At 38.8% G+C, this 27,809-nt stretch overlaps 2 protein-coding genes across 3 annotated transcripts; one reads left to right on the forward strand and one right to left on the reverse strand.

Moving 5' to 3' along the window:
- The first annotated feature begins 1,556 nt into the window (after positions 1-1,556).
- Positions 1,557-24,699, forward strand: LOC128735555 (major facilitator superfamily domain-containing protein 8-like). Of its 2 annotated transcripts, none has more exons than XM_053830037.1 (3): positions 1,557-2,020; positions 2,086-2,741; positions 23,997-24,699. In XM_053830037.1, the coding sequence occupies exons 1-3, from the start codon at positions 1,838-1,840 to the stop codon at positions 24,637-24,639; spliced, it is 1,482 nt and encodes a 493-aa protein (XP_053686012.1). In that variant the 5' UTR covers positions 1,557-1,837; the 3' UTR covers positions 24,640-24,699. The 2 variants fall into 2 exon arrangements, with proteins under 2 accessions (XP_053686012.1, XP_053686013.1); XM_053830038.1 differs by lacking the exons at positions 1,557-2,020; positions 2,086-2,741 and adding exons at positions 19,954-20,370; positions 20,432-21,087.
- On the reverse strand, positions 24,699-26,824 carry LOC128738711 (organic cation transporter protein-like). Its single transcript, XM_053834035.1, has 3 exons — positions 26,305-26,824; positions 25,117-26,240; positions 24,699-25,057 (listed from the first exon to the last, which is right to left on the reverse strand). The coding sequence occupies exons 1-3, from the start codon at positions 26,466-26,468 to the stop codon at positions 24,699-24,701; spliced, it is 1,647 nt and encodes a 548-aa protein (XP_053690010.1). The 5' UTR covers positions 26,469-26,824.
- Positions 26,825-27,809: the final 985 nt, after the last annotated feature.

Below are 27,809 nucleotides of genomic sequence, written 5' to 3' on the forward strand. Positions count from 1 at the left end.
GAGATTGATGAACTATAAAAAACTTTAAGTTGTGACAGGTGCTCAAGTCGTCTAATGTCTAATGAGAAAAGCAAATCAACCTTGCCGGTAGATAGATACAAACTGGTTTGGTTTGAATTGCACGAGCGGCTCCTGCGGTGGCATATCGTTCGGAAAAATTAAGTCATCTGACGCGACGCGACAGTTTAGCATATACAGATATGTATAATAGCGATATTCATACGCACCCGTCAGCAGTCATCGTCAAACAACATCCACTGGCGGCGGGCTTAGGAAAAGCGCACATACCTATAATAATTAATAGTTTACCGGTATTACTTTTTCCGTTGAAGAAAGTAGAAGCATGCACAGGGTGAAGCGCACCATAAACCTCGATTATAAATTAAAACAAACTGCTATTTGCTTGACTGATGAACTTTGCGGTGAGCCGTGGAACGGTAGGCAAAACAAATTTGTTCCAGACGGTATTTGATTTATATGGGAAAGTGCTGACGGAATTCAGATTTAGATTTTGGAATTCATGCAGCCATTAAATTTTTATTGTTCATATGAAAAATATTCGTCGTTAAGGAGCGATAAGCTATAGGCTAGGGTCGGACATTCCAGTACTTGATAAATAGAATAAATTTGATTTTTTCTTGAAAAAATATTAGCACCATGATCTTGAATATGTTTACGAGCTATTTGGTGGCAATTTTAAACTATAATCACATGAACTTTTTCATATAGCTTTATAAGTATTGACATATTTAACGAATTTTAGTAGTATTTAGTGTATTATTGCATTATTTTAAAACTACGCTGAAATCGCTTTTTACGCGGAGGATACGGATTTTAATGGAAAATCATTTTAAAATGTTTGGATATCATTCGATTGTCTTAATCTAATGGGCAAAATGCAGTTTTCCTTTTTCTTGTGATCTATGGGTAACAAATTGCTGTATGATTAGTTTTGGTCCAAAAAGTGATAGAGAAAAAGTGATTAATTTTAAGTCGATTACTGTCACCATTTCTGAGTAATTGCAACAAATCAAACCGCGTGAAAAGCGTCGGCAGTGCACCTGCAAAGTATCCTGCTTGGTGCAGTTGTATTGACGATGCATATAGCAAAAGATTACTTTTAACAACATACCTTGGTCTATATTTTCTGGGAACTTTAAGTAAACATATAAACTATTTCTTGAGTTTACACCCCATGATTTCTATATGCATTCGCTCTCTCAACAGCTGCCTGGCGATAAGTTCTCTAAACACTAGTCATTCGCTGTCACTATTGCTTGCCTGTGTTGTTTATTTGCTCAGCCGACTCTAGCTATGAATAAGTGAAGATAAGCCATGAGAGAGGGTATTATTTTGATATTCAATACAGTCTATTACTCTGGAATGCATCCTGCTCTCTGCTTTACCAAAATAGGGTACAGTAAGAGCTGATGGTTTCGATTAAAATAGATATAAATCGAATGGAAGAGAGTTCTACAACGTTACGGGCTTATTATCACCCGGAAACGAAGGTTCGATATAATTAGCTTTTTATCCGGTACGAAAGTACCAAAAAATGCCGATTGATTATGTTTGGTTCTGGGATACAGGCTGTCCCAATTGACAGGTTTCTATCGCGTGCTTGATAGAGAGTTGTCTTATCGGTGACGAATGACGATCGAGAATTAATCTGGAACTGGACTTTATTGCCGTGAAGGCGTTAATTGCATGTGCCATGAAAAGACTCTGGCAACGATTCTTCGGTGTCAGAGTAGGTTGCGGCTCTGATCGGTGAGCATCTTCTGCAGCCGGTACTTGTTGCACTTACAATTAGTAATTTCTAGTTCAAATAAGAAAAATGGGACTCTTTGCCAAGACTTTTGGGATACAGCAACCGGAAAGTGAGCGTTTGCGGGGCATAGAGACTGAGACCGAGTACCGGCAACGATGGATTTCTATACGAGTGATGTATTTTACCGCGTATTTGGTGTACGTAGGATTTGGAATTGCAGCAACCTGTTTGTGGCCGTATTTGAGAACTGTGAGATCTACCGAAAGTTTAAGTGGAAAGTGGTTAAATAAATGTTCGTATATTATTGATTGCAGCTGGATCCGGAAGCTGGAAAGGTGTTTTTGGCTTATTTGTTTGCAATGCCCTCTGTTTTGCAGCTTGTGGGCAGCCCGGTGCTTGGTTGGTGGAGTAACAAATTATCTTCCGTTAGATATTTGATAATTCCATTCCTGGTATGCTTCATCGTTGGACAAATAATTTACGCGCTTGCAGAGGAATTTTCGAGTCACCAAAAATATGTGATTTTGACATCAAGAGTGTTGGTGGGAGTTTCGATGATATCCTGCTCCATTTACCGCTCTTACATATCCGCGGCTACTACCGTGGCCGAGCGAACTCGTACAACGTCGTATCTGTCGTTAGCGCACGTAGCTGGCCTGTTGAGTGCCTCGGTTCTGCAACCGTTTTTCTCTGCTCTGGGGGAAGAAGGATTCCGCATTCCAGGATTATTTCGTATCAATATGCACACCTCGGTGGGCTGGTTTTGTGCACTGCTAGGAGTCATAAATTTGATTCTAATGATGCCATTCATTTTTAAAGATTTCAACATTGCGTTGAAAGAGGCAACCGTGACTAATGGGACAGGTTTAACGAAAAACCGTGCCCACCTGATGAAGCTGCGAGGGCTACCGATCACCCTAATGTGCGTGGCTTTCGCTTTACTGATGTTCGTTTATGCGGCGTTCCAAACGTAAGTACAATGTTCGGAAATCTATACACTATATTTATATTTTTATCATTTTTATTGCCTATTGCCGCAATTATCGTTGGTCGTCATGATAAGTTAAGTTAATATGGTTTAGATTTCCCGATGCACAGTATTGTTTACTGTTGTTGTTCATAAACACTCCCTCACTTGTATTGACTCGCAACAGGTGTCAATTTTGATAAAACCTATGTGAAATTTAGATGGGAAACTGAACGTAGAGGACAGTTTTCCATCAGAGAACATTTAATATATGATTATGTATTTTGAATTGCGCCACGCGGACAAAAAAATTCATTTGTGAATTTGTGAATTTTTAATGATATTCTTTGAATTTAACATTTTCTTTAAATTAACCCTTCAATATTTTAATTCTTTTGTAAACTTTAACGTCTATCGTATTCACGTAAAGCAAATTAAACTGTATTTTTATCTGTCACGAACGCCTTTTACGCCTCATTCTGTTATGTCTGAAGTTAATTAAAGCCGCATATGGAATTAATCTATTAAAAGCAGACGGTTGCATTCGGCTCACTGAATGAAACTCATTGTAGGTACTTCGATGAGTAATACATGGTAAGGTTTTCAGTTTGTTTCGACAAATCAACATGTGTTAACTCTTAAAACATTTTCATGAAAATTTACATATTATGACTATTTTATAACGAAATATTTAATTTATAATAAAAGTAACAAAACGAGAAAACTAACACTTAAACTGTTTTAAAAGCTGCTTTGACTGGAAACTTTAACTAATTAACTTATTTCATTTTTAATTATTAATCGTCACAACACATGACCATAAAATTACTGTCATACCCCCTATTGCTGTCTACAGCCATAAAGTTGGCCTCCAAAAATTTTCATGTATCAAATGTTCCAATGTTTTGCGTAATTGAATTTTACTAAAGATTTAAAGCTAGTCTATAACTAATCAATTTTATACAATTCTTTCTTAGTCTAAACCACCGCCATTTTACTAATTTCCCTTAGTGGACGTGCTTTAATAATTGTTTTTATCACAATGATTAAAGTTTTTATGAGCGTCTTAGTGGAATACGAAAGTTTAACCCTCTAACGGGCAACATCGTAAAAACGATGCGATCAAGCTAAAGACTGTTTGATCATGAAAGTACACTCAAAAGAACCTTAAGTTCTGATTTGCATGCAAAAATAATTATCTGGACGAGCGCCAGGTTAGAAAAAGTCCGATTTCTCTTTTCGTTTTTCATGTCTACGCTCTATCCAGATATTTTTTCAATTCAAATACATTGCAAAATTGATATTCACCGTTCTCAATGCCGCTTATAAAGTGCTGTCCCAAATCATTTTCCGCCGCCTATCACCAATTGCGAATAGATTTGTGGGAACTTATCAAGCCGGCTTCGTCGAAGGTCGGTCTACAACGGATCAAATATTTACACTGCGGCAAATCCTCCAAAAGGGCCGTGAATACAGAGTTCCCACGCATCATTTATTCGTTGACTTCAAAGCCGCATATGATACCATCGACCGGAAAGAGCTATGGAAAATCATGGACGAGAACAGCTTCCCCAGGAAGCTCATCAAACTGATTAAATCTACGATGGATGGTACGCAGTGCTGTGTTCGGATTTCGGGTGGATTGTCAAGTTCATTCGAATCACACAGAGGGCTTCGTCAAGGTGATGGTCTTTCATGCCTGCTGTTCAACATAGCGCTACAAGGTGTTATGAACCGAGCGGATATCAACACGCGGGGCACGATATTCAACAAATCTAGTCAATTCGTCTGCTTTGCCGATGACATGGATATTATCGGCAGAACATCTGTGGCGGTGGCTGAAAAGTACACCAGACTAAAGCGCGAAGCAGAAAAGATTGGGTTAAAGGTAAATACGTCTAAAACAAAGTACATGCTGGCCAGCGGAACCGAGGCCGAACGACACCGCTTGGGCAGTAGTATATTGATCGACGGCGATGAGTTTGAGGTAGTCGATGAATTTGTCTACCTTGGCTCACTGGTAACGGCGGACAATGATACCAGCCGTGAGATTCGGAGGCGTATTATCAGCGGAAGTCGTGCTTACTATGGGCTCCACAAGCAATTGCGGTCGAGCAGACTAAGTCCCCGTACAAAGTGCACCCTGTACAAGACGCTTATTAGACCGGTTGTTCTCTACGGGCATGAAACATGGACAATGCTCGAGGAGGACCTGCGAGTGCTCGGAGTTTTCGAACGACGAGTGCTAAGAACGATCTTCGGCGGCGTACAGGAGAACGGAGTATGGAGGCGGAGGATGAACCATGAACTCGCACAGCTCTATGGCGAACCCAGTATCCAGAAGGTGGCTAAAGCTGGACGGATGCGATGGGCAGGGCATGTTGCAAGAATGCCGGACAACTACCCTGCAAAGATGGGGTTCGCCTCAAATCCGGTAGGAACAAGACGACCAGGAGCGCAGCGAGCAAGATGGTTAGACCAGGTGGAGCGAGATCTGGCGGAGAGTACTCGGTGTCCGAGGAATTGGAGAGCGGTAGCCCTCAACCGAGTTACATGGAGAAATTTTGTTCAACAGGCTTTGTCTTAGGACGGCAAGCCACCTAAGTAAGTAAGTAAGTAAGTAAGCAAAATTGATATAAAGCATGAAATTTACTCATAGAAAAATTTTAAGGTCAATCATTTCGTTCTAGATGTGCTTTTTCATCAAAAGTAAAACAGGAAATTTTTCGGATTTTTTGTTTTTGAAAAATGATAACTTTTGAATGCATAGTCAGAATGTTGTGATATTAATATCAAAATGTCAAGAAATCTGTTCTGAACACATTTTCCATATTGTCAATTTAAAACAAATTTCGTATGCGGCTCTGGAGCTCCAAAAGCGAAGGCCGTCTACAGACGGCCTTATCCGTTAGAGGGTTAATAAAAGAAAACTTTTTTCGCGATTAAAGTCCACTATTAATTTTATTCACGACAGAGACGTATTTCGCCTGTGTCTTGTAGGCTTCATTAGGTAATTAATCGTGACAAAAGTTTTCTTTCATTTAATTTATCACACTGATTTTTATTTTGTTGACAACTTTTGCATATTAGTTTCGTTAAAATTTCGCTGCCATCGAAAACCGATCTGCTTACACAGTCATATGCTTATCAGATATAGAAATATGAAGATTTTTCTTTGAATTAAAGAACAAAGGAACTTTATGTAAAAGATGGCAAAGTTGTGTAAGCGGCAATTGAATTGGCAATCAATTGATATCAAAACGAAACGCAAAACATGCACTATTATTTAATTTTAATTTAATAATTATTTATCTCTGTATTGGACAGTCAATTATTTGATCGTAAATAAGTTCATAGCACTACAATTCTTGTCGGGTTAGTCAGAATATTAGAGCTATTATTTTAGTTATTGCACAACTGTTCTGTAAATATTTGCCTCAACGTAATTTGTTAACCAATCAGAGCAATCATGACTCACTCAGAGAATCAATTTAAAACCTCTCCGTTCAATGAAGAAGCTCTTGATCGTGACAAAGCCATGTTGATAGTATTTATTAGAATGTCGGCCGCAATAATTAGCAGTGAGTTGATGTTTCAAAACCCAAATAATAACTTAACACCAGTTGATTGATTATGCAACGTGTTGCCTGTTTCCTAGAGAGTTTGTTTGTTTTTTTTTGTTTTTCGGCGACAATCTGCTTCTGGAATCCATGCCGAATTCAGAAGCCGTCTACACATTTCTCGGTCTTGGACTACCGCTCTCTAGTCGCCCCTAACACCCGCTGCTCTAGCATCCACGTCAACAACGCTCATCCAACGGGTACAGGGTTTGCCTCTGTGACCTCAGTTGGCTACGTAATCCGTAGAAGACCCTGTTGGCAGTCGCCAACCGCCTTTTTACTTCGCGGCTTACATCGTTGGCACATGTCACGTACCAAGGAAAACAAATTCGTCGACCACTTCAAAAGTATCTCCATCTATCACCGCCGCAGTTCCAACACATAAGGGACTACACGCTTTCTACCAGCCACCATATACTTTGTTTTGGTAGAATTTATGATAAGCCCGTACGTAAGCTTCTTCCACAACTCTACGGTTAACACCGATGATATCGATATCGTTCGCGAAACCTAGGAGCATATGAGATTTCTTGATGATGGTACTGCTTCTCTGCACGCCTGCCCTTCGAATAGCACCTTCCATCTTCCAATGCAATGCTGAACAGCAAATTCGATAGTCCGTCACCTTGCCTCAAATCATCTAACGTCACAAAACGAGTTCGATGTCTCACCCGCTATCTTGAAGCTTGATTTTTAACAATCAAGGGTAGCACGTATCAGCATAATCAGTTTTATTGGAGAACCATGTTCAAGCATAATCTGCCACAGCTCATTTCGTTTAACTTAATCGTACGCCGCTCTGAAGGCTATAAACAAATGGTGAGTCTGCAAGTTGAATTCCTGGAATTTATCGAGGATCTGTCGCAAGTTGAACATTTGGTCCGTCGTGGAGTGTTCCTCTAGAAAACCGCACTGGTACTCACCAATAAAGGTTTCCTGCAACGGCCTTAGTCTGAGAAACAGGATACAGGAGAGAATTTTGTATGTAGAATTGATGAGAGTAATGCCTCGATGATTGCTGCATTGCCCTTTTTGTAAATAGGGCATATGAGGTAGTTCCTCCTCAGTCCATACCTTTATACCTGATGGATTACATAATAGAGCCGTTCGCTTCCAACTTTCAAAAGTTCGGTGGGGTTGCCGTCCTTTCTAGCTGCATGGTCGTTTTTCAGTTCTCTCGTTGCTTTTCTAACCTCCTCCAAAGTTGGTGGATCCACAGATTTTCTATCATCCTCAATCGCTATCCTATTTCTGTTGACCGCTCCATCTTGTTCGCCATTCAACAATGTATCGAAATGTTGTTCCAAAGCCTAGTCACTTCTGATTTTTAGGTAATCAGGTCCCCCTTCTTGTCATTCCTCCGAGATGTCCACCGATCTGTTCATCAGTTTTCCGAGAGTACTCTGCAGCAACTCCTTCTGCTGATAGCCGCCGAATGTTCAGTCGTATCTTCCTCGTTGGTTTCGATTTGAATACGTTGGACAACCGGGCGCGGATCGTGCATACTTCGAAATAGTGGTCCGAGTCGACGTTTGATCCTCGGAAGGATCGCACGTCTGCGACATCAGAAAAGTGCCGGACATCAACTAGAACGTGGTCGATCTGAGACCAGATCTTTCCAATAGCGTGTTTCCAGGTGTGCTTCCGGATGTTCCAATGTGTAAAATAGGTACTACAGATATAATTATACAGGTACTATAGGTACTACAGATATAATAGAGAGATATAATGATATCTGTAAAATCAGACTTTGTAAATTAAGCCAACGAGGTACTTATATGACCTTTAAATGAGTTTATATGTTTTTCTGATTATGAGAGAAAAAATATCTAACGACTAGTCTGCAGTGTTTTGGCATTATGTGGGCATTGTCATTATGGTCCAGGGCGGAAGTTGTGCCTTGCAACTATTAAAAACTCGGTTCAATTTCTGTTCTCTACGGTAAAAATTATAAGTTTGGATGGAGATAGTGTGTTAGTTTTAATTATTACATATTTAATATCTAAGAACTTCGCTTTCATCTTGCAACGATCACCTAGTTAGGATCTATACTCTCAGTCCTATCCTCACTCCTGACAAAATTCTTTAAAATTTTGTGTGTCTTTGGGCTTTCTCAGCTTTTAGTTTTTATCAGTATAGTGCCGAAGCTTTTAGTGCTCTGTCAGAAAAGTACCGAAAGGAATCATCCTAGCGATAACGCATACTCCTTCCGATGCAAGTTTACGTTCTTATGTGATCTTATGAGCTGATTTATTGTGTGTCCGTGTTCGTACACGCGTCTGTGTTCATGTCCGTATGTATGGTATGCCCGTGGGTCGGGTATGCGTGTATGTACAGGTGTGCTAATACCAAACTGAACCATGTAGTTCAGAAGTTTTAATTATTTTCGATCTCACTTCGGAAGTACCGCAAGGAAACGTCTTAGGATCTCTTGTTTTTTTTGTTTTGTCTATGAAATTTTACGATAACTTAGGTCAACTATAGATAGTAATTACTATGGTGATCAACGTAGATAAGTGATTCCGATGATGTGAATGTAAAATCAGCACATTTATTTGGTATCATACGCTGATAACATTCAGGATAGCAAAAAGCAAATAGAAGCAAGACGCTCCATTATACTTGATTTCTGAACTTGACGTTCTGTTGTTTTTTCGACAGATTTCGCAGCAAACTAATAAGAGCACAGGAGAATTGCAATGATCCTCTATTGACTCTTGCAGCGTCTTCCAGTCAAGATTCGAACATGCGAAGACTGGCTTGTTATACCAGTGTCGTACCTCGGGGCCAATTTGGAGTCTTATGTGATTCAGGATAAAACTGCTTGATATTCGAAACTGCGTTCGGAACTAGTTGGTCAACAAGTTTTTTTTAATCAGTATTATCTTGTTTCATGTTTTATTTATCGCCTCATACTCACATGGATTGCAACACATGTGGCTCCAATTAAACATCATTTTTCTTGCTGTGCAACACGGACTAAAGCTTGGTCTTCGTGGTCTTAGTCTGCAGGCAGATCAACTTTTGGTTTCGAAAGTTTTCCTTTCTATTTTCAACCGCAACATGCGCCGAAATGACGCGTACGCTACGTATATTTTCCGATGGACGTTCAATCATTTTTGAAGTTCGTAAATGCGAAACATTTTGCCTCGTGCAGGGGAAGAATTCACCAAAAAGGTGAAAATAGACCCATTTGCGTCAGCAGTTCGAGTTTGGATGGCCAACGCATGGAACGTGCAGCGTTCTACTGGTTTAAGTTTTTTGATGTTCATATTTTGTCGTTCCTGATATTTGTTAGCAGAATGTACTGCAAAGCAGTAGGTATTGCTTTTTGCTGGATGCGTAAAGTTTTTACACAATTCATCCGGTAGTGCGCATTTTTCATCATTGCAAGGGGAACGACGCAAGGCACTACATGAGGCGTGAAAAAACCGTTCGATTTACTCAGTGTGGAAAAGAGCGCGATAACGACGGACGGATTTTCTGGTATCTAGTGAAACGGCGCCGTTTGAGTGAATTTGTCTGATTCGAAAGTATTTCTATGGAATCTATAAGCAACCTTTTTGCTTTGAAACAGCCAGAAAGTGATCGCTTGCTAGGATTGGAGACAGAAAAAGAGTATCGACAGCGATGGATCTCGATTCGAGTAATTTATTTCACTGCATATTTGGTGTATCTGGCATTTGGAATTGTGGCCACATGTATGTGGCCCTATTTGAGAACTGTGAGCAAAGTTTAATGCCTGTTTTATTTTTTGCTGCTGAATATTCATTTGTCAATTGTTGCAGCTGGATCCAGAAGCCGGGAAGGTATTCCTAGCGTATTTGTTCTCAGTGCCTTCACTGCTTCAGTTGGTTCTTAGCCCACTGCTGGGCTGGTGGAGTAACAGATTGCCATCTGTCCGAGTGATCTTTATTCCTCTTTTGGTGTCCTTCATAGCTGGAGAATTGGTATACGCTATAGCTGATGAATTTCATTCGCAGCAGAAATATATTCTTCTGCTCTCGCGAGTGCTCATTGGGATTTCTATGGTGTCCTGTGCAATTTACAGGTCATACATATCAGCAGCCACAACCATGATGGAGTGAACTAGAACCACTTCCTACCTGTCACTGGCTCATACAACGGGATTACTTAGCTCGTCCGTATTTCAGCCAATTTTTTCGAGTTTGGGCGAAGAAGGCATTCGCATACCAGGACTTTTTCGAATCAACATGCACACCGTCGTCGGGTGGTTCTGCGCTTTATTGGGATGCGTCAATTTATTTCTCATGATGCCGTTCATCTTCCGAGATCATAATATTGCAGTGAAGGAAGCCACGATGGGTCGCGGAGCTGATGTAAAAAAGAACATCTCAACAACATTGCAGCTTCGCTATCTGCCCATCACTCTGATGTGTGTAGCTTTCGCGCTGTTGATGTTTGTCTACGCTGCATTTCAAACGTGAGTATGCGGTTTTGTTTTTGAGTTGAAATAGTGGAAATTGACATTGCGGTGACGTACAATAATTCAGAAATCGATGATAATTTATATTGGATTTGACAAATGTGATATTATATATCATATACTCGTTGATCATTCTATATCAAGTGACCTAGAAAAACTTTCGAATTTTATTGTATTCTGTAATTTGAACTTTTTTATTTGATTTGATTTTATTACAGGCAATAAATTTACCAAACACATATTTTCATTTATATTTCATAACGAAACTTCACGAATAACATTAGTTACTAATCATACCATGCTAAACATTGTCCACTGTGCCTTCAGAATCGTTTTGGAATGGACAAAACAGCTTTTAATTATCACGCTGTTCCGTACTCAAAATACAGTGCACTCTGTTTTGACGCCATCCGTCGTTATAGCATCTTACTTCATCATTATAAAACACACGATGAGATTTTATTTATCTACTATTTTTGTCATCCAATTCAATGCAGAAGAATCATATGCATAAAAGTTGTATTTTCCCCTTGCTTTTTGATGACGTATTTAAATTTCGCATCTTCTCAACTTCTTCACGCCCATATTGTTGCTGTTGTTGTGATTGTTGTTGCTTTGGTGCTTGAAATATAGCGGTTATCTGACTTAAAGATCAGTACAACCTGATGACGTTTACCTATAAATAACTTTTTGAATAAACAATCATTGACCGCGGAAATATTCTTGATGTAGGTGGCAACATCTATTATCATGATGGAATATGTATAATGGATGATTGTTCAACACAATTCAATTGCTCGTAATTATCCGAATGACTTTACGTAACGTTGGAAGTTCAACTGAAACATTCGGGTAAAATAAACCATCCATAAGTTGTTCCGTTGGTTGTACAAGAACCATAAATGATACTTTTTGCTACCGAAGAATACCTTGCAGTTTTATTAGGGTAGATGCTCCAGTAATGGAGGAATTATGTCGGGGGGTAGTGTGTAAAGACAATTTAAACGCTCAATTTATCAGTTTTCAATTGAACTACATGATAATATGGTGCACCATAGTGTTGGTTTTAAATACATACCAAAATTATACCATTCTGCTGGTTAATATATCTAAAATATTGCTTTTTCTGACATTAGTATGTGCTCCTAAAGTAGTGGTAATGCTCCTATAATAGTGGAAAATTTGCCTATAATAGTGGAATGTTGTTTACCGCCTTAGCAACGCTTGCAATGAGCATGGCAGCATGTGGATAACAACGTAGGCTTGTTAAAATGCTATGGATTGTTACGAATTTTTTAAGCAATTGCACTCTATTGGACTGCTCAAAAGAAATTTGTAATTTTTGCACCAGCATCTTGAATTTTAACAGTGTATCTTAGATAAAACTGTTAACAAATAAATATTTAACAATAGAAAACTGAAATTATCTTGAAATCCGCCAAAATTATGATATATTTCGAGTTTCCACCACTACTGGTACTACCACAACTACTGGAGCATCTACCCTATATAATTGCATCGCACCGTGCGATTTTATATACAAAACTGTTTTTACAGCTGGTAAATATCTATCCATATGATGATATAGGCATGATTCGCCCGAGATGTCCTTCGATCTGGAACAGAGCTAGGGAGGCGAGGTGTAAGAGATAAACAAGCGTAGGAATCCCCCTAATAAATCGGATTCGTCACTCCGTCGCAATGTTACCGTTGCCCTTGACCCAATGAATATGATTTTTTATTTAAGCTTAGAACGCTTCTATTTTTGGGTACGTAAAGAAGCTGGAAAAAAATCACGCTAATTCGAAAGATGTTGTAAAAAACCGCGTTCATTCAAAAATCGTAAAATAATCCGTGTATAAAAGACTTGAGTGAGCTCTCAAAGATAATATATATAAGCAAAAAATTAACAAGAATCGGAAAATAATCCATTTCGACGGTACATCAATACATATCATATTGATGCAGATTTCCGTTTTGAACGCATTGGCGCACTGTGTATGTGACGGCGCTCCACATTATCCGGGTATGGATCGAAGTCTGCAAGTCTTTTTATTTGTATTCTTTGATCAAAGTTTATATACTCTCACATAAAACACTCCTGTCTGGTAATCTATTGATCGAGCTCTGAGAGAAAAACACCGGATTCGCGAGCACGTGCTACGCTAAACATTCAAAACATAAGCAACGTTCAACGACTACCGCCCGGCGTGTTTGTTGTCAGCAAAGCTTCCACTATGTATGTAACTATCCGCCGAAGCTGTTGAATGTGCATTGGTTTAATCGAACCTGTACTAATCACTCATGTTCTGTTTTGTTCCACGTGATTCTAGTATGACCACTAAGGATTGCAACATTGAAGGAACTATATTCTTTTGCAAAACATAGATTAAGAAATTTTGTTACTGAAAGCAAATTTCAATTTGATTAACTATGTTTGTAATTTATTTGAATGTCTACGTTAACAGAAACACTGGTTGAAGATTGAATTCATGTCATTCAATTTAAATAACTGTTCAGGGGTGTACCTTTTGTCAGTTCTCGTATTTTAAGGGTTATACAACTCTAGGTACAATTCATTGAGGTGGAATCCAGTATAATTGACTCGAAATCTGAGCCGGTTCCTCTAGTTTGGCAAGAGGTAACGAACTAGTTTTAGCTTAAGTTTACGTTGTATGACCCTTGCTTGCTATTTTCTAATTATGCCACTCTCACTCCTCTATGCTTTACTCTACCCTTAGGAACAGGCCAACATGATGAATTTTATACTTTTATAATTTTCTCTGCTGTTCTCTGTGCTGTTGTCCAATTTGTTACAAGCTTTGTTTCTGCGTTCAATCCAATGGATTGATCACAATATTGATATAGGGGAACTGTGGGTAAGACGAACAGGTTAAGAAGAACAGATAATAAAATACAGACAACTTCTGATTTATAAAACCTAAATACAGTTTACTTCAGTTCAATATATTGTTTTCAAAAGCAACTAGTGAAATATTAAAAAAAACTGTTTTTCAATGTGTATTTTGAGTATTAAAAATGGACCGAAAAAGTGAACTTTTTAGTACTGCGGGTGAAACGGACAATGTGTGGGGGTAAGATGGACAGGTATTCTAAATCGCCCCAACTGAGAGCATATTATTGTTTTTGACCATTAACGAACCATTAACCATATGTAAAATATGGTGATGTAACGTGCAAAAAGTGAAGGGGGCAGTCCAGCGTCTCCTACCATTGGCAGCCAATCGAAAATTGTTTGACAGCGGCAATATGAACAAGCATTTTAAAATCTATTTCATGCCTGGCTGCTGCTAATTTGTTTGAAGTCCACATTTGTCGGTTAAATTTTCATTTATATGCATGAGATATTACTAAGAAGCTAAATCAACAATTTTATTATGATATGTTCATTGGCCATCTTATCCACATTAGCAGTTGTCCATTTCACCCCATCATTATACAGTTTTTTAAAGCGTTCGTAATTTTTCATACGCAAATAAAACTACCTATTTTTTCAATGCAGACGTTACTTGAAAAGGTATTAAATCGAAATATTAAATGTTATGGGTAACATTTTAGAATTAAACCACTCAAAAAGCTTAATTTCGATGGCAAAAAAGTTACATCCAAACGCAGGATCACTTCCGATTTTCAGTTTTTTAATACTTTATCAAAATTTGAAAGTTCTAAATGACGATGAGTCCATCAACACATTTACGAATTTTAATGCTTAACTGGTAGAATCAACCACCTGTCCGTCTTACCCACCCTGTTCGTCTTACCCACAGTTCCCCTAAACGAAATAAGATAGATCTCAATTGTAAGTGTGTGATTATAATTATAAAAACCTATAATGCTGTCCATACCTAATAAATAGCCTAACCTAACAATATTGGACAGCATTTCAGTTTACGTATTAAGGCTTGTTCGCGACAAAATCTGGACACCTCAATTTTGCAATAAAACAAATTTGCAAGAAGTTTAATCCATGAAACAATTTTATATCATTTATGTGTGTATCGTTAATAATTATCAAACAAATTAACATTACTTATTTGGTCTGCTTGAAAAATTGGCGAACTTTGGAGTTTACCCTTGCCATGAGGGTCAGTGCAGACTTGTTGGCAACCAATTTAGCTGCGTTTGCCCAAGATTTTCGAAATTTATCTATAGCTGTTGCTTTTTGTTTGTGCTGGGACAGCTCTATCTTCACCAAAGCCCAACCGCTCGATGGGGCGTAACTCTAGACAGTTAGGTGTATTCGCCTTCTTCGGTACAATATGGACTCCATTAGCATCATACCATTCCACAACATCTTTGGCGTAGTGACAGGATGCCAAATCAGGCCAAAACAGCGAGGGTACATCATGGCTATGTAGGAACGGTAACAATCGTTTCTGCAGGCATTCTTCGCGGTATATTTCCTTGTTAACCGTTCCCGTATTGATGTAACTTTTGCTTGCTCTACCACAGCTGCATATGGCCTGCCATACTAAATATTTTTTGGGGAACTTGGCTTTCTTCTTTGTCCTAAAATGCACTGCAACGCCATTCCGTTTCATAGCAGTGTAAAAAGACATACCAGGAAACTGTTTAAAGTCTTCTAGGACATACGTTTCAGCGTCCATTATAACTCATGGAAACTTCGTTAAATATTCGCGATAAAGCTTACGAGCGCGTGTTTTGGCCGTGGTATTTTGTTTATCATTACGGTTTGGCACAGTCCTCACCTTGAAAGACTTCATGCCTTGTCGTTGCTTAGAAGTGTGCACGAATGTTGGCGACATTTTTATTTTACGAGCAATGGTACGTACAGAAAGATCTGGTCTCCTCCGCAATATTTGTTTTACCTTCGCATCCTTGTGATGGTTCCTGATATCCGTTTTTGTTCCACTTCCCTTCTTCCTAGCTGTTGTCAAGCGAGTATCGAACGATTTTAAAACACTGTGAACAGTGTTTGGAGGAAATCCAAGCTTTTTGGCAAGTTTTCTTAACGAGAGATCCGGATTTTCAATACGACCGCACACAATTGCTTTTCGCACCTGCTCTTCTTTCGACGCCATTTTACGCTGAGCGCTTGTAATATTAACAAGTGTTATATTTTCAGAAAGAACAGACATACATCTACCACTCTGCAAAATATTTCACTTATTGTTAATGTATTTCCGAAGCTGTGTGTGTTTAGGGGTGTCCAAATTTTGTCGCGAACAAGCCTTATATTCTTCCTTCGTGAGACGTTATTTTCTGATAAATGTGTGATTGTGATTATGTCATAAAAGTTCGATTCCTTAATATTGTACTATCACGGATATAATTTTTAAAAAACGAATCAGCGAAATTACACAGTAAAACATAGTTTATAGGCATATTCAGTATTTTTTATCGAAGGCGGTCTTAAATAAAATAAAATAACGTAGGATATAATAACAGATCAGTTGGAATTTTATCCTAGAATGACCAGCTCATGTTTTTATTTATACCGTATATTTTATTTGGAAATTTAAACGTTCCCTAATTAATAACTAGATGTGTTGTTGCAAATCGAACAAGAACCAAACGATTCGAGCCTTACGCGAGTACGCGAGCAAATGTGAGAAGCATAAAATTCAACGCCTACTGCACTGACGCAAGCGTAGGATGAACAACGGTTGGTGCTGTTTGTATACAGTTAGCAGTCTCATAGCGTCGTTCTGCACAGTCCGCTCACGAAACCAACAGCTCGTGAGCAGCCAACAGCCCGCGAGCATGAGTAGGATGCATGGTTGCAAATTTTGCTTTAGTTATTCTTGTTTACCTAATTTTACATCCTCGCTTCACACGAGGGTAACAGGGCAGGCCCTTGTTACATTCGGTATCAACTGCGTGGGTTGCAATGAGAGCGACGGCCGTGGTTGATAGCTAAGTATACACTTGCAAAAACTTGTCGGAGGGCATGAAAAACTAAGAAACGGATTGCGAGAGAGATGCTCATGCCCGAGTGTTTGTGACGCGTGTGTGAGAAAATTAGATCACACGAGTGCGAGCTTCGCTGTTGAATATACATTGGTTTAATCGAACCTATATTGATCACTCATGTTCTGTTTTGAACCACGTGATCCTACTATTATCATTAAGGATTGCAACATTAAAGGATCTATACTCTTTTGCAGAATCTAGATCAAGACTCTTTCTTGTTTAATCCAAATTTTAATTTGATTACCTATGTTTGTTTTTTTTGTTACAAGAAATTAATCATCTACCAATGGTTGGAGATTAAATACGTGTCACTCAATTTAAATAACTGCTCAGGAGTTTACCAGCTCTCGTAGTACAAGGGCTATACAGTTCTTTTTGCTTGAATCCAGTAGTTTGGCAAGAGGTAATGAACTAGTTTTAACATAAGTTTACGTTACATGACTCTTGCTATTTTCTAATTTTGCCACTCTTACTTGTGTGCTTTACTCTAGCCTTAGAACCAGGTCAACATAAAGAATGCTTCCAGCTCATGTATTTTGTGTGAATTCTTGAATTTATACAATTAGGCCATTACAAATATTTTATAAAGTGGTTATCCTTCTGACGTTGGGTAACTGAGGGAAGGAGGCAGGGTGGGGAAAAAAAGCAATGATATTTTCTTATACACGCAAAAATAAAAAGCGTTTTCACATAACGGGTAATTAGCAGTCATTAACTTTTCGTCGGAGAGCCCAATTTTAGGAAGCAGTTTTTGGGCTCGAAAGCGGGGTTCTGTTATTAGAAATGTATTCACTGCATTCTTCTTGCCAATCTGAACACTGCGAATATGTTTTCATGAACAGAATCTTTGCTTCAAACAAAAAAATTGCTTTTCATATTTGCAGGATCGATGACGACTAATTTCACCTTAAAGGTTAATCGTGAACATTAAGGGGATACGATACTAAATCCCAACATGTCCGGAAAAATACCATACAGAAACTATAGATTACAGAGGCGACAAGTCACTCACGAACCGCTAAATTTTGAATCAAAACGGAGAGTACCACCATAATCAAAGGTAACTCGCCATTATGATTCAAAAGTTAGCGGATTTTGAGTGCTTTGTCGCCTCTGTAATCTACAATCTCTGTAGGGTGCCTTTGATCCGGCCATGTTGGATTCAGTACCGTTTCATCTTAAATCTATTATTGTTTTCCATGCGAAGACGTTCCAAAAGAAATGTGCTATCCTCCCAGGTAACCAATAAGCATCACTAATGCTATTCAAATGCAAGCCAATAAGCATTTAAGTCGCATTAAATGCCATTTTGGCAAAATATACGGCTACTTTACTGCTAACTTTCTTATAGTGTTGAAAATGCTAATTTGCAGCTAATTGCCGACACGAAGAATTTGAATAAAATTGTGGATGTCAATTTACAACACCTATGCAGTCAAAAAGCTAATATACAACAACGTGCAGTGTAAAATGCCAGATATGCTAATAAGCGGCTGATTTGCTGCTTATGTTAATGCTTATTGGTTACCTGGGCTGTCAAGTAATTTAACTATTAACTATGCGGTCACGTGAATTATACGGATGTGGGCTAAATTGGGTTAAGGTATAAATTCTGAATCGTTCAGAAACGGAAACGTTCAAGTTTACATAAAGTTTTTGGTAACTTCATTATTGTGGTCCTTACGTATTTCACGCATTTTGTGAAAGAAAATTGTTTGTTATCCTAATGAACCATCTATTTTGTATCACAGATAAGAAACTCTCAAAAATCAAAACTTATTGTTCATGATTTCTTATCGATGAGATCGAAGCGTTTTGGAACCACTCTAGCCCATCGAGACTTAATAAGCGATCATTATCATTCTACTCAGTGCAATCTGAGCATGAAGCTTAGTGCAACAAAATGGTACATCAGTAGCTTTTTATTACCTGACAGACAAAAGAGCTAATGGCAATCAGCACAGCACGTGTCAGGGGCTCCGATAACATCAGCAAAAATAGAGATCACATTGTAATAAAGAAATGATTTCAGATGTATGATACGCACATGTGACTTCGAATGCAGTTGAACATCCGGATGCAATTGAATTTTTTCAAATAGTTACTTGTTGCCGCTTGCGTCGTTTTCAAATGTGAAGAGCGACAGGTTTGTTCTGATTCAGATTGTTCGCTTAGCATTTTCCTCCTACTGTCACCTACCAGTTTGCCGGACGAGTCGTAGGAATATGATTGCTTACTTTTTCATTTACACATAAATATTCGACGGCAGTGCCGTGGAGTGTCGGCTCGCTTATACGACAACGACAGTGCGAGGCTTCGTTCAATTCATAGTTAATTGGTTTGCGTGCCGATCGAACCCCTTTCAGTCGCTAACTATATGCATATGTGAGCAAGCGCAGCGGTCGCCGGTCGGTGCAAGTCATGCTGTTCGAGTTATCTTTCAACTCGCCCGATACGTCATCGATGGCAGCTGATTGCTTTGGATAGTGGGCTTCGATAATGGTCGTATCACGAATGCATATCGCGCAGAAAGTGAAAATCCATGCTTTCAGCACATGTCATCTGTAAGAAGTACATGCGCCTCCATCGTTTTTGATTCATTTCATTTGGAGGAAGTTTTTCTGCTATTTGTCTCGTCTGGTTTTCTGCTATTAGTCTACTGAAACGGAATGAAAGCTGTTGGTTTTGTACAACAACAGAGTGAATTGTTTTTCCAAAGGAATCCTGTCGGTTATATCCTGTACACACTGAAGCCGAAGCCTAAGAGAAGAAGCGGAAGCGTTGATTTCTATGGCTTTACGCCTATTCGAATAAAATGAATGCCTGGTAGGTAATTACTAAGTATAGCAACTTTGTTGTGTGAGCATTGTTTTCTACGGCCTACTTTTACTCTGATTACTATTATTCCGTCGGGATATTGTAGTACTAACCTGTGTATTGGAAACATATTTTTTTGTTGAATAATTCAAAACAAGTTGAACCCACTATTGAGTATCGTTTTTATTGAGTTCCATGCAGTTCTGACCATTATTTCCCGCTGTACGGTCATTTACTTGACCGCTGATTGCCTATCGGAGTTAGAATTCATGATTTATTTAAGCATCGAAGCTCACAGTACTCGGACGCTTTCGCGGTTCGCTGATCGGAAGACCTTTAGCCATAGATTTCTCTTACTGCTGCCAGATACGACTATTTGCTATTATATTGATGAAAAATTTAGTGAAGCTAGTCGAGCGAGCCGGCCCACACTGTCGATTAAGACGGTTCCGATCGATAAGATAGCGTTCAATACCATAGCGTTGTTGTAACGGATAAGCTTTACTGTTTTTTTTTCAAGTAGTTCTGATTGTGACGACTCACATAGTTTATTCACGAGTCAATATTGAGAGAATTTCTCCCATTAGGATAGGTCAGTTAAGTGAAAGTGATGGCGCAGTTTTTGAAATGGATATCGTTGAAGCAGCCGGAAAAGGAACGTGTTCTTGGATTGGAAACGCCAGCCGAGTACCGACAGCGTTGGATTTCGATTCGTGTTTTGTACTTCACAGGCTATCTAATGTTTCTAGCATTCGGAATAGTCGCCACCGGAATATGGCCTTATTTGAAAACTGTAACTATTTAATCGATCGATTAGTGGCTTTGTTGACTAAATTGAATAATTTCGATTGTAGCTGGAACCAGCGGTCAGCAAGGTTTTCTTGGCGTATGTATTTGCCGTTCCGCCATTAGGACAGCTTATATTTAGTCCTTTTATTGGATGTTGGACTAACAAGCTGTCATCCATCCGTGTTCCATTGCTTTTGTTGATTGCAATCTTCACTGTCGGAAATGTGTTATATGCAGTCCTTGGAGAACTTTCGGACCATCGAGAGTATGTTTTGTTGCTATCAAGAGCTCTGGTGGGAGTTGGAACATCTGCTGTTACGATATGCAGAGCGTACATATCGGCGGCAACCAGGGTGGCGGAGAGAACGAAAACCATTTCCTATATGGCTCTGGCGCAAAGTTTAGGACTAATGGTGGGACCAATATTCCAATCCGCGTTTGCCGAACTCGGCGAAAATGGGTTCAGCTTTCTAGGGTGGTTCCAGGTCAATATGTATACAGTCGCCGGATGGATTTGTGCCATTCTAGGACTGATCAATATGGTGCTGCTGATACCCTCGATTTTTGTCGATAGTCCCATCGCGGTAAAGGAAGCTATGAAGCATCAAGGTGCGGCCACTGCAAAAGAAACTTGGAAATCTGTTCCGCTGCAATATTTTGCGATTACGACAATGGTGGTAGCGTTTTCGCTGCTGATGTTTGCGTATGTGGGCTATCAAACGTAAGTGATATTCTGATTTATGATATTGTCGAACCATGCAAACTCTCCTGTAAAGTGGTTCGTGCTTGAAATTTATTACACATTTAATTGGTTAAATTGAAACTGATGAATTATGGTTCTAGATCGTCAATTGATTGTTGATTCAACTTTATGTCTTTGAGAATGACGTGATCATTAGTGTGTTAGACAGTGGTTCGGTGTGGAAGTGGGATTAAGAATGAAAAAAATCCAGATGCGAAGCTACAAGAACTTTTTTCGAAAACTATTTGACAGTTACTTCTCACAAATGAAATTTTCAAGGAGAAAATAACTTTTTGAATTGCAGTACGATTTTCTTAAATTTTCTATACATATTTAACAGCCTCTCAGGTGACTTTGTGGTACAGTATACAGGGTGATTTTAGGGGATGATAAAGGACCACATTTGACGAAAAAATCCAGCTACGCATATGGTCAAATCTCAATCGTTACAGAGTTATTAAACATATTTAGTTTTCAGTTTAGATAAGCTATGGTACAAAAACTATGCTAGCTAGTTCAACTCTGTTACTTTCATTCGAAAACTGAGAAAATTTCGTACTGAAAATTGGTTTAAAACCTCCTTCTTTATGAAATTTAGTAACCTTTTAAAAGCAAAAAGTTTTGAATTAAGTGTTTCTCAAGGTGTTTTTATCGAATTTATCCTAAAAAGGTGTGATAAAACTGAATGTCAATTATACCAATTTAAAGCTCTAGTACCGTTCTACAATTCGCTCTTCGACGTTAAACGCTTATCTCTTTTATTTTCGTTGCAATTTCGTTTTAAACGTATGGTTTTTTTTCCTGTATGGACTCATCACTGCGACCATTATCGTTGCTCTCTCTCTCTCTCTCTCTCTCTCTCTCTCTCTCTCTCTCTCTCTCTCTCTCTCTCTCTTAAATTGATGTAATATTGTTACACAATTGAACAAAGAGGGGTTGAAAATGCTGAAATTTGTTGGACGTCATATGAGAATCGCCCCAATTGAACTGGAATAAGTCATCATGCACTGTAATAGAAAAAAACTAACCGCGTAACTTTGAACTAAAGTAATACAAACAATTTCTAAATTCAGTAAAAAACCGTTAGCAGGCAAATTAAATTTGTTGCATAAAATGTACTATTAAAGTTAACGAAAAAGGAAAGTGGTCTCACATAATTTGGATATGAATCGCCGGAAACCTAATTGTCGGCCGTGCCTGAGGAGCCAAGCGATCACAAGGCAAATGCATGAAGTAATTTGACTTTGAAATTTTACAAACACTAAAGCGTTTAAATGATTATTATACATATGTTATTTTAAGGTGAAATTAGTCGTCATCGATTCTGCAAATTTCAAAAGCAGTTTTTTTGTTTGATATAAAAATTTTGTTCATGAAAATATATTCACTCTGTTTAGATTGGCAAGAAGAATGCAGAGAATACATTTCTATAAACAGAACCCCGCTTTTGGAGGCCCAAAAACTGCTTCCGAAATTGGGCTCTCCGACGAAAAGTTAATGACTGCTAATTTCCCCTTAAAATTGTTGGACATTTTATCTATTAATATATTTTTTTTGGAACGATGGTTTTCTACAATTGATGGAGGGACGGTAGGGGAAAGTAATGAATTTTTTTTGGGAAAGGAGGGGAATGAGTGGAAAGGAAGGGGGGTCCAGCATTGGACAAAAGATAGGAGTCACAACGACAACTTGTTAAGCGTAGCTACCTATTACCCCACTCCTATTGTACAGCTAATTCCTGTGGAACAAGTGCTTAATAAGCGATTATACAACAAAAATGTTACTTGGGAGAGTGCTACCCAGTATAGTAAACAAATATGTAGTCCTACGTCAAAAATTGTTAAGATGACTTTAAAACCATAACAGTTGCCACTTGATTTTCAATGACTAGCAGAATTTAAATTTTTGCAATGGACTTGTTATTAAGCCACAAGGGGAATGTTGCTAAGTAAAATCGAAGAGCCCATTACTAACAAGACTGGCATCTCTGTTATTTTTCCATATAAACGTCATGAGTCACCGTCAGCGGCGCTTTTTTTGCATAGGTGGTAAATTTTGTATGAGTGTTGGTAAGCTCTCCAAAATTCTGTATTGGTGTTTGTTCGACTATGTTGGCATGGCGGTATAAATATTAGCATGCAGGGACCACCTTGACCGGCAGTGCGAGCTGCCACAGTGTCTCCCGAATATTGGCAGAGCTGCCTGTAACAGGGGTCTTCGGTAAAATGCAACTTTTTGTTTTATTTCTGTTTTATTGCATTTTGTTTGTAATCTGGCATACTAGAAACATTCTAAGTGTTGATAATAAAACTCAACTTGATGCTTTGTATTGAAATTTACGTTATAATCAAGGAACATGCTCTATGTTTCAAGATTGCGATTACGCAAATATTTAGTATTACGCATAAACCCAATTTATAAAAGGTATAGCAAAGCGCGCCGGGTCCTCTAGTTTAGGATATTTTTAGTATGTATACTATAGGCAACTTAAGAACTTAAGTTTCGTTAAAATTTATATGCAAAGTTTATTACTAGAAAAAGCTGTAGTCGAATGAAGTACTTTAAACTTCAATTAAACAAATATCGAACAACAAAGATAGTATGCATTGTCATACCCTTTCGCTGATCAAATCTGTCATACCACCTAACATAATTGGATGCTCTTAAGGTGAAATTAGTTAGTATTAGAATCCCGCTTTTGGGCCCAAAAACTGCTTCCGAATTTGAGCTTTCCGACGAAAAGTTAATGACTGCTAGTTTCCCGTTAATAAATGGGTAAAGTCAGTTAGTTGCTTTCATTAGATAAGCTATCTCTTATCTTTTAAGGTTCTATTATGTTAGTACTAGCTTCCTGTTCAAATTTTTTTTCTTTTATTGTTTCATTGCAGACTCCTTTCCCCGGTAGCTCTGGATCAGTTCGGCTGGACCAACGAAGAATCATTGTTCTACCTAGGTATTTTAATGACAGCCGGTGCCCTAATATCCTGTGTGTTGTTCCTCTTGCTGGACCCATTGTGCAAACGTTTCGGCGAAACCAATGTCCTTGTGTATGGCGCTATGTTAGCGCTGTTCCTTAGTCAATTGTTGATGATTCCGGTTGGGTCGACATCAATTAGTGATTCAGTGGATTCCGTTAATGGTACCATTGGCTGTCCTATATCTCAGGAATGGTGTCAGTCAACACCGCCCGTTAGCATAGCACAATTTACGATTTCGTATACTCTGTTGTGTGTGTCATTTTCCATCGGAACAACGCTGAGTCAGGCAGTATTCTCGAAGCTGCTCGGTCCACGCCCTCAGGGAACGTGGATGGCACTGTTGACCTGTGCGGGAAGTGCGGCTCGAATTGTAGGTCCTGGTTCTGTCACTTTGTATGTCATACTAGGAACGTACTGGACATTCGGAGCAAGTGCAATACTCTGTGGAGCGATCTTCCTCTGGATGTGGGTGTATCGAAATAGCTTACAACCGACACCGCCGCCTACGGCAGATACAGCAGAAGAACTCAAAGTACTTAATACTAAACAATAGTAGGTCCGACTAAAGTAGCTGTGATCTATAATTATATAATAGTGAATAAATTCATTTTACTAGGAAAATTTATTTACACTTCTATTGTTTTTCTCTTCCGTATTGATGTTCATAGCCTCTTGTACAGTATTAGGCAGCTGAGTATTGAGCGTTTCGGGAAACTGTAATATGGCTAAGCCGGATGTAATGCCAATCGTACCAAAAATAACCATTGGCAATGGAGTCCATACTTTAGCTAGCAGAGGTGTTTGTGGTGCAATCATTGATCCGATACGTCCAAACATTGAGCAAACGGATAGTAAACTTTGACGTAGGTTTGTCGGAAAAATCTCAACCGTGTAGATGTACAGAGTACCGAATGACATGGTAATCGTCATTTTGCTTACCAGAAACAAAATAAGGCTTAGCCAGGCATTACCTAGAAATGAAATAGTTTATTACAGTTCACATAAGAGACAATAATAAAGCAAAATTCACCTGTTGGAATGAACTCCGAAAGGAAACAGAATAAACCGCACAGCAGCATCGTGGTGCAAAGAGTTATCCGGCGGCCAACTCGATCCAATATCAATTGCATGATGAGAAATCCTGGAAGCTCTATCAGTGACACCAAAATAAAGTTTAGATATTTATCGCCGGCTAATGACACAGAGTTTAGACTGAGTCCGTAATAAACGAGCACATTTGTTAGCCAGCAGAAAGAGCAATTGGCAACCCTTAGTAATAGACCAGGATTCCTAAAAGCATCGCCTAGCAATCTAAAGAAGCCAGCTTTTTCCTCTAGTTCCGAAGTGTCTTCACTGTCATTGGTCGGATAGAAGTTTTCAAGCGTCGAGGATGATAAAATCTTTCCATTCGTTTTAGCAGCTTTCTTAAGAATGTTGATGGCTTTAACTCGTTCTCCCTTGGATAGAAGCCAACGAACGCTCTCCGATGTCATCCATAAAAGTGGTAAGGAAACAATTCCCGGTATATAGAGTACTTTCAGCAGCGTTCGCCAGTTTCGGAAGAACATCGCCAGCAAACCGAGACTGGCTTCACCGAATGAAAAGGCACAGGAGATTACGTTGTTCCCGGTTACTCGCATTTTTGGACCGACTAGCTCTAATGCTAGAATGAAGGCTGTTGTGTACATAGTTGATCCGATTGCTGGGTCAAGAAATTCCATGACCAAAAACCATTCGTAGCTTGTGGCATAGGAACGGATTACACCAAACACGGCACTACCGGCGACACTTAGCAACAAAACTAGGCGGCGTCCGAAACGATCCGATAAGTATCCTGCAATGGGAAGTGCTACAAATTGGCCTATGTTGTTGACCGTTCCGACAAGTGTCAGCTTCCAATCATTTTCTGGACAGTTTATATTAAAATCCTTTACTATTGTTATTTCATCGTCCTCGTATATAAAATCGTCGCATCTGATTACATTACTTCTATCAAAGGCATCGGCATCACAGTATGAATTGTCTAAGCTCGTATTTCTAATCTGGAGATATCGTTCACATTGCGCAGGTTCACCATTTTTAAATGGTGTAGAGTTGTTGAGCCATCCTGGATGAAAGCTGATGGGTGCGTTGTCACAATTAGGAACTTGACATCTGTAATTGTGATTTATCAATATTGTAACTCAACTGTATTTTTTACTGCAAATAACCTACTTACCGATAGTTCAAATTACCCGCTGTAAACACGTAACTCAGAGTAAAGAAGGCATTAAAAATTATCGGTATAACCATAAATGCGTATTGCCGAATTTGGAACCGACCGAATTGGCCTATTTGGCTCAGCACTCCATCAAGATCAATGTCATCTTCGGATTGCGGCATTGTAACTACCGAGAAGAATTACTGTCCTCATACAATGTTTTCGATTTACAAGACACGAAATCACGCCAACAATTGCCTCATGCGTATTTTACACTGAAATGAACGAACACGAATCTATTTCAGGACGAAATGTAATTGAAACGCATGCGCCTTATCAATTTCGCGGATAGTCAACTGGCATCGTTTTTTGCTGCTCCAAGATGTAAGTTTGACGATATGAACTGGAATGTTTGTATCTGCACAACTAAAATTTAACGCTCAATTGGCGCACAATTGAGAACAATCAACTGATCGGATTGATTGAAGCTCGAAGGTATATACTAACCGGCCGGCAGCAAAACCAGTTTAAGGCCACCGCGTTGGCCACCTTAGAATCGCGAGTAAAGCGTGAACTGAACGTGGCAGTAGCTGTAATCTAACTGAATGTCGGCAAACAGATGAAACAGAAAAAACAGCGATTCGCACAAATCCAACAATCCATTCAATTGCTATCAGCTGTTCTTAGGTCGGTGGTTGTTTTGGCGCATACTGATGAGTTTATTTCATACGCCGGGTTCACTCGTTTAGCATTTGTTCGGCGTAATCATTCCGGTTCTGTTGCTTCGAGTAGATGCACTAGGCATTGAAGAGTAGTTTTAGGGTTTCGGTTTTACAAAGCGTTCGATTAAGTAAATTTTTTATCGTTATAATTATTTTCGGTTTGGTTTAAAATTATCCTTTTATTTTTTTACCATTTTTTTCATAGTAGAAGAAGTGAAAACATTAATGATTTGTGTAAATCATCTAAATAATTTCTAATAAATATTTTCTTTTTTTTAATACCTCAACACCGATTAGTGATGATTTGAAGACATTTCTGTTATGTTTCTGAATTATATTCGAAAATCGATCCGCCTCCATATGTCTTCACGAAATTAATCAGGAGGGTAGTGTTCTAAACATAACCGTGAAGAACTATCATTAGGCGGGTTTTTGCAATAAAACTTTGAATACAGTTGGATTGAATACACTTGGTTTTAGGCGACATGCATTTGTTGCCGAAATCGAAACCGTGCCAAAATCGAGACCCTTTTTCGATATGAAAAAATTAAATGTAAATGCTTTAGAAGTTGACTAAATATCATTAATCACTGATTGCGACCATATTAGTTATTGACACCCTGCGGTAAAACGTAGTCCTACGGCAATGAAAATATTATTGCTCGAAACCACATAACTTTTTTTTCATGAACATACTCAGGGCATCATTTTTTCGTCATTTAAAGCATGTATGCGGACACTGATTGATATTTAAGCATATTTTTGGAAGAGAAATATCTTGTGTTGCCAAAAACGGATACT

The sequence above is a fragment of the Sabethes cyaneus genome, chromosome 2, assembly GCF_943734655.1.
Source record: "Sabethes cyaneus chromosome 2, idSabCyanKW18_F2, whole genome shotgun sequence".
NCBI lineage: Eukaryota > Metazoa > Arthropoda > Insecta > Diptera > Culicidae > Sabethes > Sabethes cyaneus.

Bases quoted from the DNA above. Each gene is read 5' to 3' on its own strand.
- LOC128735555 (XM_053830037.1), top strand. From the start codon at position 1,838: ATGGGACTCTTTGCCAAGACTTTTGGGATACAGCAACCGGAAAGTGAG. The intron at 2,021-2,085 runs GTGAGATCTACC...TATTGATTGCAG, and splicing joins TGTGGCCGTATTTGAGAACT to CTGGATCCGGAAGCTGGAAA. The intron at 2,742-23,996 runs GTAAGTACAATG...GTTTCATTGCAG, and splicing joins GTTTATGCGGCGTTCCAAAC to ACTCCTTTCCCCGGTAGCTC.
- LOC128738711 (XM_053834035.1), bottom strand. From the start codon at position 26,468: ATGCCGCAATCCGAAGATGACATTGATCTTGATGGAGTGCTGAGCCAA. The intron at 26,241-26,304 runs GTAAGTAGGTTA...TCACAATTACAG, and splicing joins GCGGGTAATTTGAACTATCG to ATGTCAAGTTCCTAATTGTG. The intron at 25,058-25,116 runs GTGAATTTTGCT...TTTCATTTCTAG, and splicing joins TTCGGAGTTCATTCCAACAG to GTAATGCCTGGCTAAGCCTT.